Source organism: Myzus persicae, unplaced genomic scaffold (genome assembly GCF_001856785.1).
Source record: "Myzus persicae strain clone G006 unplaced genomic scaffold, MPER_G0061.0, whole genome shotgun sequence".
Taxonomy (NCBI): domain Eukaryota; kingdom Metazoa; phylum Arthropoda; class Insecta; order Hemiptera; family Aphididae; genus Myzus; species Myzus persicae.
The window spans coordinates 106,881-126,019 of NW_019103965.1; the positions used below are offsets into that span (position 1 = coordinate 106,881).

At 28.6% G+C, this 19,139-nt stretch overlaps 3 protein-coding genes across 3 annotated transcripts in view; 1 reads left to right on the top strand and 2 right to left on the bottom strand.

Moving 5' to 3' along the window:
- Positions 1 to 2,335, bottom strand: part of LOC111036990 (kelch-like protein 17) — a 47,212-nt gene extending 44,877 nt beyond the window's left edge. Inside the window, exon 1 of the mRNA XM_022319330.1 lies at positions 1,938 to 2,335. Within this exon, the coding sequence (XP_022175022.1) occupies positions 1,938 to 1,986 (49 nt within the window). The 5' untranslated portion in view covers positions 1,987 to 2,335. The remainder of the gene's footprint in view (positions 1 to 1,937) is intronic.
- A 1,957-nt stretch (positions 2,336 to 4,292) lies between these two features.
- On the bottom strand, positions 4,293 to 11,384 carry LOC111036985. The gene is made up of 11 exons (XM_022319325.1): positions 11,056 to 11,384; positions 10,551 to 10,659; positions 10,358 to 10,479; positions 9,959 to 10,060; positions 7,716 to 7,849; positions 6,123 to 6,630; positions 5,732 to 5,965; positions 5,495 to 5,638; positions 5,229 to 5,402; positions 5,065 to 5,107; positions 4,293 to 4,426 (listed from the first exon to the last, which is right to left on the bottom strand). Exons 2-11 carry the CDS (start codon positions 10,609 to 10,611, stop codon positions 4,293 to 4,295), a joined length of 1,656 nt encoding a protein of 551 aa, XP_022175017.1. The 5' UTR covers positions 10,612 to 10,659; positions 11,056 to 11,384.
- A 4,598-nt stretch (positions 11,385 to 15,982) lies between these two features.
- On the top strand, positions 15,983 to 18,665 carry LOC111036987 (2-phosphoxylose phosphatase 1). Its single transcript, XM_022319328.1, has 3 exons — positions 15,983 to 16,614; positions 16,683 to 16,853; positions 16,926 to 18,665. Exons 1-3 carry the CDS (start codon positions 16,524 to 16,526, stop codon positions 18,128 to 18,130), a joined length of 1,467 nt encoding a protein of 488 aa, XP_022175020.1. The 5' UTR covers positions 15,983 to 16,523; the 3' UTR covers positions 18,131 to 18,665.
- The last annotated feature ends 474 nt before the right edge of the window (positions 18,666 to 19,139 follow it).

Below are 19,139 nucleotides of genomic sequence, written 5' to 3' on the forward strand. Positions count from 1 at the left end.
AATAATGCAATTTCTATTAACAATGACTAATATAGAACATTGAAATTGAAATTCGTAACTATTTTCATTGATATTTTAATTGTTATGCGTCGTAAATATTATATTAGGTATGTTTCACTGATTCGCGGTTTCGCTCGCATAGATATCGCTAAATATCAGTAGATTATTATTATAAGTGATGGTTTACTAGTTAGAGTGAGCTAGACATACTTTATTAAATATTATGGGTGGGTATATTATATATACACTATATACCAAGTGATGTAAATATGTATAATGTATGTATAAATGTAAGTAGCATACTAGCACAGGTACAATGTACATAATGAATATGTGTCAATTGCTTTTCTACATGTCAAACCTTAGTTTGGAACAATTTAAAACTTAACATTTTTTATGTTTTATTAATTAGTAATTATGATTACAAGATCTAACTCAACACAGCTCTATAAACAGCGTTTTTGGTAATACCTTCTTTTGGAAGAACTACCTCCACGAAGTAAATATGTTGTCACTTATACTGATAATAATTATCCGGTGAAGTCTAACCTAAAAGTATCTAAAAAATCTGTCATTGTGACTTCTATATTCAAATCAAGTCATCTAAAACCATGAAACAATTAAATTTTCCAAGTTTATTTAAAAATCGCTTTGATTTATTACATTCGTACTGAATTAGGGTTTCTATAGAGGTTTCTCTGGATCACCTTAGCGATTCACCTAGTGATAGAAGGGACATTTTACCATCAGAGCAACACATACCAACTGTTTCTTCCTTCTACTTCAACTCATTGGACTATTTATTGGAGTCCAAGACATTTCTGAGGTATATACTAAATCAGACATAGTTTTGCGATGCATATCGTAAATTAATTAACCGTGAAAACTATTTAAAAACTCTTCAAAAAAATGATAAAATAGCAGGTTATAGAAACAAAGAAACAGCTGTATGTCAAACAACTACTCAATTTAACAAAACTAAAATAAAAAAAAACATCGTTGCTAACTTAACTTATTAAGGCTTACTTATAAATAAATACAACTTTAAATATTCGTAGCCAAAATTATCAGTAAAAACTAAAACTTTGTCACTCATTCAGGGTTGGAATTTTGAAAAAAGCCAAAATACAAGTTAGATTTTATATGTCAAAGACCATAAATACCAAGCTTCAAATAAATTTGACCATAACAAAATGATTTCCCATACTAACTTTACCACACCTGGGAGATCGAATTTATAAAAAAAATTTATTTAAATGATGCACACAATATAAAGTCAGCACCCTTATCAAATGTAAAATTTATATTATTACAGTTGACTATCAATCACGTTGGAGTAGTTATTTAGTTTCACCTTATTTGGGATTGAATTTTTAAAAAAAATATCTCTGTTATATTTTAAGATTCAAGCTATGTCCATACCAAATTACATCGTTCAACGTGAAAACATAAGAGATAGACAGAGTTACAAGATTTTCAAGAAGAAAAATTCGATACGTATCGGTACGAAATAGTTACGTACCACCTCGTATCAGAGTCGCGGGTCCGATACGGGTCGGTACGTATCGCTTGTATATTGCACGTGTAACATCTTGAACGTTCAAAATTGACCCGATACGTACCGATACACTCCAAATTCTTTCTTGAAAATCTTGCTACTACTTTTGCATTTATAGTGATAAGTAAGTAATACCTATGTACACATGTGGATTTATAAGGTATTTATACATACGTCACAACCTACTACACAAAATTATTATCGATAAGAATAATAAGTATTAAATTATAATACTATGTAAATTATAATATATTATCTACATAAAAGTTTAATACTACACCTACAATATGGTATAGTGTATAAACACTAAACCTACAAAAAATATACCTTTTCAATAGTTGATAGGCATCGAAAATGTAAGAATAGCTATAGCACTCACTTTGACTAGTTGAAGATGTCGTCCACGAGGCCGAGGATGTGGTGGCCATGTCAATTGGAAAATACGAATACGACGGAAGTGAACTGGAAAATCGCTCCCGGCTGGAAATTCGGGAAAATGTTTGAGGAGGGTGTGTACAACGGGTGTTGCTAGGCAGGTCTAGGCGCTTCCGAAAATATCGTCCTGTCCGGACAACTGCACTCGCTGTTGGCACTTCTACCACAAAAATGACTAGAAAATCTGAGAAATAAACCCTTATTTCGCGATGGCGCCTAACTATGTATACGAACGCTGTTACTATATAATACACACATGTACTGCACCAACAGTCGAACGGTCCGGACGACGGCCACGCGCTCACAAGTCACAACAGGCCGCGCAAACGAGCTCGGTGGCGGTAGACGTCGGCCGCCGCCGCGTCCCTTGACCCGTGTTCGATTGAGCGCCGAGGCGATCGCATCCGACCGCGGCCGAACACCGATATTTCCCCCTTCTGCCATCTCGCACCGACACAGCGCAAAACTTTTTCCCGTTCAAACGCGAATTTCCTGAGCGTCTATTATAGTCACGGCCCGTGTTGTAATTAGGTATAAATTGTGATAACTTTAATTTTAAAGTGCTATTATAGCAGACCAGTTTGTCACTTTCAAAAGTTGCCGACCAAAGTAAATGACCATTTGGCAAACCCACCGGTCAACCGCCATCAATGCGCATCTTAAATACTCAATTACTTGGATTAAGAAATTAAATCATTACGGTTTCGAAAGAAAATTAATTCGAGTTTCATAAAGTGTAGACAGTGGCCAGTAAGAAGGATCATTTTGTCACGATATAAGGATGAAATATCCCGAACTACAGCCACTGGACTCATCCTTTCGTGTGGGTGTAATGGGGCGCTACCTAAGAGTCTGAGAGGGTGGGAGTGGAGTTATCCCTCTGAAAAGGAAAGCATGTGACCCCTGAGTGCCCCAAGGCTGCTGCTTATGTGGCTATGTAGTCAGTGCATAAATTTGGCCCTGGAAGTATCTTCCTATACCCACTTATACAGGTAATTTGGAGTTTGGACTATTTCAAAATGCCAACATTTAATAATAAATTAGAAATTATATAAAATAGTTATATATTTATTAATAAACAGATATGGTCTAATTTATAAACTTAAAATACAAGTAATGTACATGCATCTGTTTATATCCAAAAATTATAATGCAAGTTGTAATAGTTGTATAGAATAAAAAAAGTATCTGAGCATAATATAAATATATTTCATCTAAACTCAGAAATCAAAATATTTTGTACATTTTGGTTAACTGCATCATAATTTTAAATGACACCAATGATATTTACATTTTTTTTTCCATAAATCATTAAATAATATATAAATTACATGAGACGTAATAACCAAAACCGAAAACAATACATTTATAATATGTAATATAATCAATATATTTTAAATTCTAGTCAAAAATGCATAATAAATAATAATATATGAAAAATAATTGGAAGTTCTAAGCATAATATAACATAATATAGGTAACATAACATAATTGGCACATTTATAGGTACTATTGATCAAAGTATTTAAATTCACTAAAATATTTAATAAACCATAGTTCCAAAACTTTAAAAACATTTTTCACAGTAAAAAACTTTGTTTTAAAATTTATAAAATTATACATTACTATTTGGTTCAGAAACTTTAAATTAAAATAAGTCGATTATACATGAGTATTTTTTTGGGTGATAAATGATGAATTTAACAGTCCAACATGCCTCTAAATTTAAAAACACTGATAATGATAAATAATCTCATTCATTTGAACATAAGGTCTAAAGAGGCAAACATATGGGCTATAACGCTCGTTTTCTACATTTTAAGAGAATTCCGCATTACTGTTTACTGGATGAAAATAGAACTATATGCATTCCATCAAACTGACTCGAGTTGTACTCAGGTAATCATTTTATTATTATTTATTATGAAGTCTATTTGAATCCTTCAATTGAGAATTACAAAAAAATTATAACTGTTTTTTTTTTCATTAAAATGTCTAAAAATACGAGATTTGTTGTTTTTTTAGTTCAATAAATTAAAAATGTGGCTAGAAAGATTCAAAGTTAATTCAAGTTAGTACACTGGAATGTATATAGGTGTATTTTTCTCCAAAATACTGTAGTGTGGAATCCATTTATTGGTACACAAAAATATTTTTATCTGATTGTTAAATCTTGCATTTAATCAAAAATAATAGAGAAAAAAATTTTTATAGGTACCATTTAATATATTACTCACATGCAATATATTCTTAAAAACTTTGATTACAACATTTTATAGATCAAAAAGGTTTGCGACAACTACAATAGGAATATTGTTTTAATAATTATAATCAGTGGCGCCGAGTTTACAAAAATTGGTGGTTCAATTCTCACCAAAGCGATATCTTTTTTTCCTTCTTGATCATCACTGTCTTCAAAATCTGAAGAGCTTTCTTTATCATCATTAGTTTCAGAATTAGAATGTATATATTGAGAACCCACCATAGTAGATTCAAAGTAAGAAAATAATTTTGAAAACTCAATATATTCTTTTTTATAAATCTATATGATTAATACATTTGTTGTACAAATTACAAAATGTATTAAACGCATCATCTGGTAATGTGTTAGGATCAGATTCTAAGTATTTGTAACTGGTAACTGCTTATGTACCTACTACCTACCTGGTGTCCTAACTCCTAGTACCTACTTTATACTTACTATTGTAAGTAATAGTATTAACTATCTTGGTTAAATATGTTTACTAATTACTAACCCAACCAAGACCCACCCACCCATAATTTTAGGTGGTTCAAATGCACCACCTTAATGCATACTCGGCATCACTAATAATAATAATAATAAAATGTATTTATTTTCCAACTATAGTTTTACAATTAATAAGAAAAAACTTGTAATTACATTAGTTAGTTACTTCGAAGCCATAAGGTGTGTAGAAGTGAGATTCATAACAGCATTATTATTTTTAAAACGAAAACTGCTAATTTTTAATACTTATGAATTTTGTTCTTTTATTTTTTTTTTCGTTTTGAGTAATTTAGTTTTTTGGGACGTTTTTTTTTTATGATCCTCATTTTGGTTTTGGTTTTATTTTCAGTTTTTTTCTTGGTTGTCTAAAATAAACATAAAAATAGGAAAGTGGTTAAAAAATTATTACGAAAAGTAAATCCCTGAAATGTGATTATCAAACCTATTGTTCTTGAAAAAAACTTTTTTAAATAAAATTATTATTACCTGTTTATTGTGATCAACATTTTCTGTAATACCTATACTTAATGTTTCTAATACAATACATTCTTTAGGATTAACAATTTCAAGAATTTTTTCCTCGGAAGACAATTTAATTTTGTCCCCAGTATATATTTCTGGGTTATGCTCAATGTTATTGTTGACTGCTTTACTGTTGGGCTAAAATATTTACAACCAATGAATTATATATCAATGTTCCGAAAATTAACTTTCTCTATTTAATTACTTCATACACTAATCATATAAATTACCTTATTACTAGCACAATAATTAATGTCCATATCAATTTTTTTTAATTTTAGTATAGGACTCCAACATATCCTATTATTAGGCAAATCAATTGTTTTACTAGAATCTTCTATGTTTCTTTCATGGTTGACTGCTTTACTATCTATCTAAAAAAATCAAAATAAGAATCATAATATTTCTGTAATTTTTAGACCATATTCATCTGACTACATTTTTTGTAAAAATACATTTATAGTTACCTTATCTTTAGATGACTGGCCAATACAGTGTTTTATAGTTTTTTCATCAAGTCTTACCAACTGTACTGTACATTGTTTTAGATCTTTTAGTGAAATTTGAGATACATAATTTGAATTTATAGAACATGTGTGATTTAAATTAGTTTCTTGTTGATTGGTTTGTGTTTCCACTAATTCATTTTTATAATTCAATGGACCTTTATTAGTATTTTTACTAGTGGATTCATTATATTCCTAAACATGTTTAACAGTCAATCAAATTCAAAATAAAATATAATAGTACATACAAATAATCAATGATAATACTATAACTAAATTTTTATCATCCAAAAAAACATCAATATTTTTATTAATATTTTGGACATAAATTGAATTACAAATTCATATTTACCTTCTTTAAAAAATATTGGTCTTCAATATTTTTGTCCGTTTTTTCTAATGAAACACTGCATTCTTGTTGTAATCTATTTTTTGCGTGTTCCACTAAATTATCTGTATTATGGGAATCTTGAGAGAATATATTTGAATCATTTTCAGTAGTTTTTAACAATAAACCATTAATCAATATTGATTTAATTTTATTATTTAATGATTCAATAATTTTATCATTGAACAAACATTGAGAATCTGATAAAAGTGAACAAGTGTTAACTAATATTTTTTCACATAATTCAGTAAAGCTTATTAGGCATTGTTCAATATTTTCTGTTTGTAAGTTCTGATATCCATTTAACAATGCTCCAATTTTTGAATTTAATAAGTTACTTAAATTAAAGATTCTAATTTGATGAATATCTTCTTGAGCTAAATTTTCATTACATGTTGCTGAATTTATCATGAATTCACGTAAATGTTGGGTGTTCACAGATTCTTCGCCATTTAATAAAAGCCTAGTACCGCTAAAATCATTATTAATTCAAAAATTAAACAATTGAACAAAATAATTAACTTAAAAATATTGATACTAGATTTATTTTATTATTTTAAATTGTATATGACAAAGTGTTGTATGTGCTGCATAAGGCACATTAGATTATTGTTATTCAAAATATACAAATATTTTTATTACTGAAGTTTGCATCAATAGGTACAAAAAAGTTTAAAAACAGAAGAGGTAAATGCATGTAATATGACATAAATACTTTCTATAAATGCACAAATATAACATTTTAAAAAAGAATTGCTATTTAAGACTGAAAATAAATAAAAAATAAAGTTTTTTCAATATGTTAGGAAGTTTTAATAAAAGTTTCTACACATTTCAACTAAGGTTTCAAGGGCATATCTGAAGGAAAATTATGGTCCTAAAGTTCACATATGATTCCAAGCACTTTAATTGGTACTTTTGGTTAGCCCTTCCCCCATATACAAAGAAGTATCTTTCTACATGCATTTGGTATAGAAGTATACTAGACATAAAATATATTGATTCAAGCATAATGCTATGCATTTTTGGAAAATAATTTTCTAAATGAATACTAAATGTTAATTCAACTAATAAGTATTAAGAATTTAAATAAATTTAAAAAAAATAAAGGGTCTACATAAGACGGTTAAGCAATTAACTGAATGCCATAAATACAAAGAACTAAGAAGACATAAAAAACTCAGCATCTCAACCAACTTAGATGTGGCTTTAAGTCCCAACACGTTATCAACAACATAATCAAATTCTTGAGAAAACCCAACCTGTTCAACCAAATTTAGATGATAATTATGATTCATACACTTAATTGTAACTAATGGCCTTGGCAGCCGATGTAATTAAGAACAATAAAAAAAAAAGATAAGGAAGTTTTGGAATGGTTCAAAAAAAATAAAAATAAAAATATAAACCTATCAAAACTTACAATTATCATAAATAATAATTGGTTTATTTAATGGATAACTTGTTATTATTAAACTACTTTGTGTTTAAATGCAAAATTTACTATAAAACAATAAAGATATTCAGTTGATAAGATATACATTTTTTTTAACTTACAGTTCCAGTGAAAAACATTTTAAGACTGCAACTGCTTGAGATCTTAAACTCCATAAAACACTTGAAGAGCATCCTAAACAATGTTTTAATTTTTTTAAACGTTTTGTCTTAATGTAGTAATTGTCCACACATCTCTAGAAAATAAAATAAAATTATTAATATTTTGTCCTTAAAAACATTTACAATAATAATAATACATTTTGTAGTTTATTGAGTAGGCTTAGGATTAGGAACTATGAATACTAAATTATTGACTGGGAAAATGATCAGGATATATTTGAATATTGAAAGACTTTTTTTGCTTGAACTTTACCTTTTTTTATAAGAAAAACAAACTTATATTTATTATTTTTTAAATTATTATTTTAATAACTGAATAATATAGGTTGGTTGGTAATGGATTGTTATTAAACATATCCATATTGTATTTAACATAGAATATTGGGATGGATTTTGGTAATTAATTTGAGTGTATCAATATCAATATGTATTAGATTAATTTTGAGAGTTCAAAAAGTGTGCAGCGTTACGCACAAACCCGCATTGGACTCAGACTTCTCATAAAAATAAAAACTTATGTTTGGTATTCATTATTGTTACACATTAAAATGCATTTATTTAGTTATTTTTAATTTTAATACTTTTGACTTTTTGACCTATTTCAAAAACTTAGTTTTCTTATTATGTGTATTCATGAAATTCTGATCAAGTCAATTTAAAATTGAATGATACTTTAAACAATTTCAACTGTAACATGATGCACTAAGCAACAATCAGTGAAAATATATTCTTTCCTTTAATTGATTTATTGATTAGATCCTCTCTTCTTCCTTATGAGTTATGACTAAGAATAGCGGACGAGTAGTTGAACATGAATTATAAATTAAGTTTTCTTTCCAATACATTAGCTTCAACCAATCCAATACTCAGGAAAAATGTGATGATCAGGGCTCGTAAGTTCATGCATTTGTATGTTTTTTTTGCTACACAGAAAAATATGCTAACTGAGGTCTGAGATACAAATCTGTTTCATAACAATAGTAATAATAGTATGAAGTTTAATAGTGCATGTTTTGGGTGTAAAGGCATATTTGGCATATAATCGTTTTTTTAGAGTTTATAGCTCATATTATTTCATAAAAAAATTGTTTAGAAAAATATTTGAAATGTTTCTTGTTTCTTATTTACTTTCCCGTTTACTGAATGATAGTGTTTTGATTTATTTTTATTTTCGTGTGACTACTTACTTTTCTAGTATTTCCCTACTTAGATTTTATGCGTTTTACTTAGTACCGCGGAAACAATTTTATAGCTACCACTACCATCCTCCGCCGTATATAGTCCCTCGGCGAAACGATACCTGCACAAGCATGTACACCTGTACAATGTTTCTTGCCAATCCGCATCTACAATTTTGTACACTGGTACAGTATAGTTTTCTTGCACACCCCAGTCGCCGATGAGTTGTTTAACTGTACGAATCGTGAAAATGTCAAATAACTAATATTTCATTCCAAATATTTTCATTGTAGGTACAGGATAATGGTGTACAAAAATTAGACAAAAAATGACTACCTAATTAAAATGAATAAAGATGACAAATTCGTATGATTATATGAACTTCACAAGTATTCATTTTATTAATTTTGATTGTTAAATGTATAAAAATTAAAAGGAATAAAATACTTTTAAAATTAATGGATATATTCTTATTATTTTAAAATTTGCTCATAAATATTTTACATAATGCATATTTTGAGTGCATAATTTAAAAATGTAAGGGCATTTAAATGCATATTTTCAAACTTTTTAGTGCATATTTTAATGCATATTTTGCCAATTTTTAGTGCATGAATGCGTGCTTATTTGTGCTTTTTTTAGTGCATGAACTTACGAGCCCTGGTGATGATGAATTCTATGTAATAATAATCATATTGATTGTGGAATAGATTGTATGCTATTTTGAAAATTTTTTATAATTTTTTACTATGGTACCAATTTTGTTTACTTTTTGCCGAGACATCCGATGGGTCCAATGGAGTTATCAGAAACAAAATAATAAACCGGTTTACATAGACATAATATGGAGTAGAGTTAAAATGCATCGTTCTTATAAATTATAATCTTTATTGATTTTTTAATTTTAAAGCTTATTAAATTTGTTTTTGATAGCTCTTTAAGTATAGTTAGTTGTTGGCATGAAAAGGGAAATAGAAAATTTAAGATTAATTAAAGAAGTTTACCTTGCACATATAGCTTTTACATGTCTTGCACGTTTTAAGTTTGGTTTTGAACGAGCACAATATACATCCATTTTTTGAATCTGATAATTTTTCAAAACAATTCTGTAAAAATAAACATAATTTTGAAGATTTTCAATTAAATTAATTCTGGCTATCTTTAAACAACATTCAAATAATTTACACCTTAAAAAATAAATGTCATTAACTTTTGTTACAATAAGATTTATTAATACACTTTGTCATTTGATGTGATTTTTCAAAATTCTCAATCATGACAATCTATTTTTAAAATACATAATGATTATTTATTTTTAATTATAGGTACACTAAATATTAATTAACAATAATGTTATTACAATTTACAGGTAGGTAATTTCAATTCACTGCATAAACACTCACTTTACAACAAAGACATAAAAACTTTTTATGAAGCATAATTTTTTTATTCATGATGATATTCTGTTTCAAGTCTGAATTACAAATAGAGCACCAAATAATACTGTTTAATACATCTTGAGCATCTAAAACATAAGACAAAAGTTGTAAGCAGTACTAATAAATTACACAATAATCCAATTATTTGAATACTTACGTTTATAATGATTGTTTCTGTAATTTATTTCCAGGTTATCGGGAAGTAAAGCATTATTCATTTTGTTTTGACTTGCACTTTGTGTACCTTATTTTGAATTTGACATAATCTGAGACAAAAAAAGTTATAATTGATAGGTACCTCCTAATCATTTTAAATTTAAATGCACATTCTGAAATCTTAAACCAAAATGGTATTTTTCAATGAAAATAAGCCCTTCTAACCCCCATTTCAAACTAGCAAATCAAAAAACAAAAATTAAAATTATTACAAGACTCTTTTAAAGGCTATACTTAATGTTTTCAACTCTGGTGCTAATTTAGAGATTTAGACAGTCTTTGACGAAAGCCACTAATTAGTGTATATTAAAAATAGCGATGAGTTTAATATATTATACAATATAAACTCAATGATTATAGTTTTGTAGTTTGTACCTATTTACTTTTTTTGTATTTGTATACAATTATAGGTACACTGTTTATTAATATGAGAATAGAGTACCAACCTATTAATAATTGTATTTTAGATAAACACAGTCTATTAAATTTAAAGCTATAGCTGATGATCTATGATCTCAACTAAAAAATTGGGCATAACAAGTAGAAATTGTGCAGTTTTTATGCAACTACTACTTCTGAATTCTGATAAAAATTTAACATTAAAAATCAACAACGATAATAACTGTAAATAAGTAAGAAAATATAAAAACTATAAAAACTAATTTAACAACGAACAAAATATAATTAATGTATGCGAAATCGCGAAAGTATAATATTTAAATATAATAATAATAGTTCAGTAATGAGTAATTCCCGTACAACGTACAATGTACTTTTATCACTCGTCACTTCTGATAAGACGATAACCAACATATTTCATTGCCTATGCATACCTTAAAAGGGGATTTATTAAACATATTATTTGTTTTTCAAATATAATCCAAGATTTGAGATGGATAGTTAATAATAATTATTATTATTAGGATTATGTTATATTTTGAACTATTAAATATTAATTATACATCGGTAATATTAAACAAGTTATTAAATTATTTAATACGTACCTATTTATCATGCATATTGTGTTTATGCAACACAAACAAGCTACCTTCCTTATTTCAAAAAATTATTATTAAATATAGTCATTATAATCATTTATCACAATACATATACAAAAAAAAAAACAATACATAAGCAAACATTGTATTATTTTAAATCATTTTAGAATTCATAATTAACAGTTTAATGAAAACTATTGATATAATTTCATAAAAAAGATTGTAAAAATACAAATTTACAATTTGCAAGACAGCATAATCCTAATATTTTAATTGTTTTTTGTTTGCTTACCATACCTACATAATTATCGGCTATACGTCTTTACAATACAAACCAAACACACTACAATAGAAAGATGTACTTACCTTATGTATAAGAATCAGATTAGACTACATACTCCGAGTTAAGAACACCACTACAGTGATGAATAGACATGTTAAATAAGATATTCCTAGCTTATAATATACGATTAGTCAGAGACAATAGGCAGCCTTTATTTCTCGAGGGTATTATATGCCGCGTTACATGAACAATCACTAAACATTTAACGATTCAATAGTGAGTCAATAGTGGATCAAAAGTGACCCATGATTGATCCATTCAATTTTATTGGACCGTTAAATTAATACATTTTTTATGTACCTATTCCAGAATTATTTTAATAATTTAATTATACAACTAATTCTTAATTGTCCTGTTAGTCTAAACAGGATAATATAATTTGGTAGGCTAAACACAAAGAGTTCTATGAAATAATAACATAATATTTTATCCATAGATATTAGACCTCATATTTAATGTAAGGTCTATGGTCCTATGGATATATTTATCATATTTCATATACCATATTATAACACTTATCGTCTATACCACTAGTGGTCCGTGAGACATTGTCAGGTGGTCCGCGAGCAGCCATACTTACAAAATGTTAAAATATTTTAATAATTTCATTTTCCTTTGAAGCATAACACTAATTATTGACAATCGTGTATAGTACGTCGTTTATTTATAAATTTATGTTACATAGAGAAACCCATGTTATTAAAAGCCTCTTCATGTAATAATAATCAAAATTCTAAAATATGTGAAAAAAATTAATTCTTATTTGTAAGAAAAATAAGGTATACAATTGAGGTGGTCCGTGACGTATTGAAAGTTCTCATAGTAGTCCGTAGTACCAAAAAGCAGGGCCGGCCGAAGGTTTTTTGCCGCCCTAGGCAAATCTAATTTACGCTGCCCTATGCAATAGTTAATTTTTAGGAGAGGAAAGGGTTGAATAAAATAAGGACATTTGTTTTTATCTATGAATCATTGTTTATTTAAACAAAATAAAATGTTTTGACTGACTTAAGTTTTCTTTACAAAATATAAAATAATAATAATAAAATTAATATAAATGTTGGGTATGAAATAGAACAAGTTATATTTTTGACCATCGTTATACATTCATTATCGTTATCATAGATCAAAAATATGTATTTAATTTAACATAAAAAAATATTTAATTAAAAAATTAAAAATATATTAAACAAAATTAATTTTGCGAGCCTTTTCTTGGGCAAAATCAATCAGTAAACTTTTAAATTCCAGATTTTCCATTACTTCTTTTTCAATAGAAATTGTAGCAAGATCACTTAACCTTTCTTGATTCATAGAAGACCTTAAATAGTTTTTAATTATTTTTAATTTTAAAAAGCTCCGTTCACCAGATGCGACCGCCGACACAGGCATAGTTAAAATAATTCGAAGTGCTACAGCTACATTTGGTACAAAATTGTTATTATTTACAATAAACTGTAACACTTCTAATGGAGTACTGTTGGGTTTTAATAACTCAGATATTGCTACTAACTCATCTGTCATTTCTATGGCATCAATATCTGAATTACATTTTGGGTCTAACATTTTCATTTTCTGATAGTAGCAATTGAAGATCCATACAATTTTTCACAATGTTATCTTTCGTTATACTTTTTAGACTACTTATATCATACAAAAATTTAAAGTTATCGCAGTGGTTATGTAATTGTTCAAATCTTTCTTCGAGAGAATTGAGAGCTACGTCTAATATATAAAAGTATAATTCAACTTTAAATTTAGTTTTTAAATTAATTATGGGTTCATCTGGTTGTTCATAAAAAAAGAACACGGTTTTCTTTTTTCGTGGGCGTATAGAAGTTTGTTGCGTAAAAGAAGCCTCATGCAATATCCAATTCAAGAGCTATGGTTTCAGCATCTTTTAAAAATGTATCAAAACTCTCATCACATCGAATTTTTTTTAAAAGGTTGGGAACCACTGGTCTATAGCAATCGCCAATATTGTCACCATTCACCGGAGATTCGGAGACGATTGGCAGTTGTAATAATTTTATTGAACAAAAAAAAAAATGAGAACAAAGATGTACAAGTCATCAAACAGTAATTTAGTATATAATATTTTATACTCGCATATTTCGTTCAGTACTGGTTATTTCATAAAATATCTCGATACTTTCAAGTTACACATCGGACTGTCAGAGAGAGATGAAGACTGATAAAAAAAGCTGTTTCTATGGCGGCTGTGAAGTGCACGTCTGAACTATAGATAAACTAGGTTTCACCAGAAGATTTTATGTTTACATGTAAGTTTGTTTTCATATTATTTCGGGGCTTAAATTTATTTTTTAGAGTTAGAATAATTATGTATTGCCACGGCCCACGGACACAATCTGAAAATCATTCTAAATTTAAAATATTAATACTTTATAGTTTATTGACAACCACAGGCCCCTTACACGCATGCGAGTATGTACCGATATACTTCGTAAATATTTTATTATTGAAATTGTGTAAATAATTAATTTAATTAAGCAATCTGTATTAAAACAATACAATGTTTGGGGCCTTTCCACCGGCAGGATAATGCATTATTAAAATCAATACATTTCAATTAAGTAAGAAATTATGTCGTAGTAAAATCTTGAAACTGTCTACCTATTCTAATTTATAATCTTAATAAATTAAAAACTATTAAATTCATAACTATTCAGAAGGTCATTTGATCAGCTGTCAAAGTACCTATACAAATTAATACAAGTGTGAATAATACAAAAAAAAACTGCTAGAGGAACACAGTTATTTCTTTTATTGAAGTCTTGATTATTGTTTACTTATAAATTCAAATAATGGATAATTTAATAGTATTTAATTATTATTATTCATTGTGTATAGCAGTTACTAGTTATTATTTCGATTTTGATAAAATGTTTATTTCTGAAAAAAGCTTAACAATTAAATACAATTTTCCTCATTAGTTGTTTTTATAGCAACCTAAAAATACATTTGCACAACTGTTGTTTGTACCTACATATGACAAATTAAAATGTAGACAAAATTGGATGTTTAAACGAATAATAACGATTTTAAATACCTATAAACCTTTACAAATAATTAATAGTACAAAAATGTTTTTCACAATCACAACCGTTTTCAGAAGTATAATTGTTCGTACTTTGCCTTTTATTATATACGATTTATACCAAAAACAGGGCTCCCTTGGTCCCCTGGATACACCACTGAACGTTATTACTTTATTAGGATATTTTTATGGGTAGGTACTACGAACTTTTAAAGTAGTGAGTCATGTACTTAATACCTATTAGAGTAGGTTGATCCTAAATATTTTGTTCAATACAGAGACTGAAGTGAGACTAAAGTGTTATCACTTATCACCTTTCAAGACCCAGTCGACAGGTATATTGTAGAAATGTAGAATGATTTTTGTACCACATGTGTTTCGGTTTTCAAGAATAACACTTTTTTAATTCGTTCGACAATGTATTTTGAATTAGAAACTATACGAAGTCACGATGACAGTATGATTATGTACAAATACCTAAACACACGATGAAAAAATACAGTTAAGTATAATTATTTATTTCGTGCCAATTATTAATTATTATTAATTGATTTGGATATAGCTTTTAAGTATTATATCTAACAACAATTTAATCATGTAAAGTATAGCCGCTGGAGTACTCCTTTTAACAAGTAACTCATGTCAAATTATTAATACTTAGCTCATATTCTTATTGCAAAAAAATCTATTTACAGATTGTATATATTCTACTAAAAAATAAAAAATAAAAATTATTATATCTTATATAGGTATTTTTAAGTTCAATGATATTCAAATGTGCTTTGAATTACAATATAATTGGCGCAAAAAATTTTCATCCAAAACCAAGTGACCACACATGACCATAATAAAGAGTGATAAGTGATAGCGTGCTGTCCGTTTTATATACGGTCTTATATACAGTCCAATTATTCCAATACCGTGATTATTTTATATGTTCATGATACTAGCTACAGCAACCAAGTTATCACTATCCAAAAATCATGATATTTTGCACGAATTCATAGTTAAAACTTAATTGTTAATACTTTAATAGTTACTAAACAATATAAATAAATAATAATGTCTATCTAATATCTATGCGTGTCGCGTGAACACAATGCGCGTTATTGCGTATTGTAAGATGGAAATTGCAAGTAGCAATTTTAGTTGTGAGTCATCATATTGTAGGGCCTCTGGACTTAAGAGGTACCTACCTATTTTAGTGAAAAAGTAAAGTAGATTGTAGTTACCTAGTTATACCGAATACCCCTGAAAGGTGATTGTACGGCATGTCATAAGCACGTTGATATAGCCATGTACAGAACATGATCCTAGGGCACAGAAAGGCGGGGACAGACATTCCTGTAAGCCAACTAGGCAATGCAAATCATTGGGAACTGACAACATACCTAACTTACCACTGTCTGAAGTGAATATAGGGTGATAATAGAAACAATGTGAACGCATGTATATTTAGTGGTAAGTCAATGTTCTAAGGCTGTTGCTGGAAACTACTGCACACTTGAATAAACTGTAATGGCAAACGTCCAGGCTGTGACTGTCAGAAATATGGCCCGCCACAGATATTTAGTCTATTTGATCATATGGCTGTGCATACTTTTTCCAGGTAACATTTTAACAGCCTGCCTGTAGATGATTTTGCATTTAATCTTAAAACTGTGTTAACTATTTCAGTGTTGTATTTCAAGATTTCTGATCGTCCTGTACCTGACAATAAGACTGTGAACAAATCTGAAAACCCTGCGCAAAAGAATAAAAGAACAGTATCAAGAATCGATTACAATAAACTTACTAAAGTGTGCAATCCTCCACACATGATTGAACGTGGTGATGAAGGAGATATTGGTATTCATATTTAACCAAACAATGTTTATTACACAGTACCTCATTTTACTATTCTATTATCTATTTTTAAAGGTTTGCTAAACAACAGTCTTACAATCCAAGGAGTAATAATACTGACTAGACATGGAGATCGTGGGCCAATGAATCATGTTCGAAACATAGCAGATGTAGACTGCAGTATGGAACCTGATCAGGAGTATAATGGTTATACAAAATTCTTGCAAAACATATTCTTCAACATGTCATTACAGTTTTTAGGTCCTTTTCATGGGTACCCATTATATCCACCACAAAATAATTGTTCCATAAGTCAACTCACCCCGATTGGTGTATCCCAAATGCTGAAGCTTGGACAAACTTTGCGTTCTGTGTACCACCCTTTGCTTAGTGTTTCTAATTCTGATGACATAATAATATATAGCACTAAGTACAGACGCACATTCCAAAGTGCATTGGCCTTCATGTATGCAGTTTTGTCACCAGATGTTTTGTCCAAAGTCACGTTCAAGGAGAGTGATAGTTACAGTTATTGTTTTGATCATTGTGCCTGTTTTAATGTTAATAGCTTACAAATGAAAATAAAACAATCATCTGCAAGACGGTTAAAGAGCCGTAGGGTAGTTGAAAGAATGCTCAAAAGCATACACAATATAGTGCATCTATTGTCCAGTAGTGTGCGGGTAGACCCTTACTTAATTAAGGATTCTATTATGACGTATGTGTGCCATGGAGCACCACTGCCTTGCTATCAGAATGATTGTATAACACATGACAACGTAGAACAGCTTTTCAACTACATTGATTGGGACTTGGAACGTTATGCTAAACATGGGCTGTTGCGAAAATATGGACTTCTAAAGTCCTATGGTTTTGCGTTGAATATTGCCATGAACTTGTTAAAAATGGTATCCGAAAGTAAACCTCGTTTGGTCCTATACTCCGGTCATGACTTGACTGCTCAATATCTTTTATCGGCATTTGGAGTTCTCAATGCTGAAACCATGTCACCTCACTATGCTTCCCGCCTAGTGTTTGAGGTATATCGAAACAACACGGTTGATACCACATACCCCGGTAGGGACTTTTACTTTAGAGTAATCTTCAATGGTAAGGATGTAACCCGATCAGTGGCTTTTTGTAAAACGCGTACTGGCAGCTTGACAGACTCATCAGTTTACCTGTGCCCTATTGAGTCTGCTATAAGGTTTATACATGATGATTACTTTACCACTTTTAATGCTTCCAATTACAAGGAAGCATGTGGCACCCGCTCTTGAACTGTAAACCTCATTATATTATATCTTTCTAGAGAGTCACTAAATTGAATTCACACAATTATTGTGATATAAAATTGTTTTTCTCTTGATGTGTAAAGATAATGTGTATCACTTGTATTATTTTCTGTTATACATCTTTAATAATACAATTTCACTACATCTGCTTTTACATTGGTAAAATACTTATTTAAGAAAATATTAAACAGTGAAATAAATTATCAAGCCATAATTATATAATTAAGTATAATTAGTGTTATAGTTACAGCAACAAAGCAATAGATAATCATAATATGATAAAATCTACTTATATTATAATATTGTATATACTGAATATTATTATGTGCGTATTATAAATTATAATTATTTCTAGTCGCATATTGTTTTACCATTCATTTCTTAGTAACAAAATTGTACTAAATTATTTATTCATACTTTTAGGTTATTAGATATTGCTTAATTTTGATGTGTATCTCAAAAATATTAGTTTTTTAGTTTATTTAAAAGAAATGATAAGCATTACTAGTAAAAATAGATGTATAATGTATACATATTATATATATATATATATATATAATTTAAATTATATTTTTGTATAGACAGTAAATTAATAATAATTTATTGTGCTATACATGTCATTACTCACAAATCACAATTATAGTGGTATATCAATTTTAATATAAATCATTGTCATTGGTTAAATTGTGTTATTGAATGATTTTCATAAGTATCATCAAGATTGGTTCAGTGGACGAGGAGTCCATAAGTCACAAACAGACTAACATACACTTTTATAAATGCCATTCCTATTAAAATTATTTATTTTACCATCAGTATTACAGTAGGTTGGATTAATTTTTGCCAAAAACATTGCATTTTAAAATGTGTCATTGTGTGTGTAAAACATAATAATAAACTTAAAAAAGTATTCCTCTTTGATTTCACCTGGAAATAATATTTTTAAATTACAACAAAATAACAACAATTTTTATTCATTGTTTAAATATTTCGT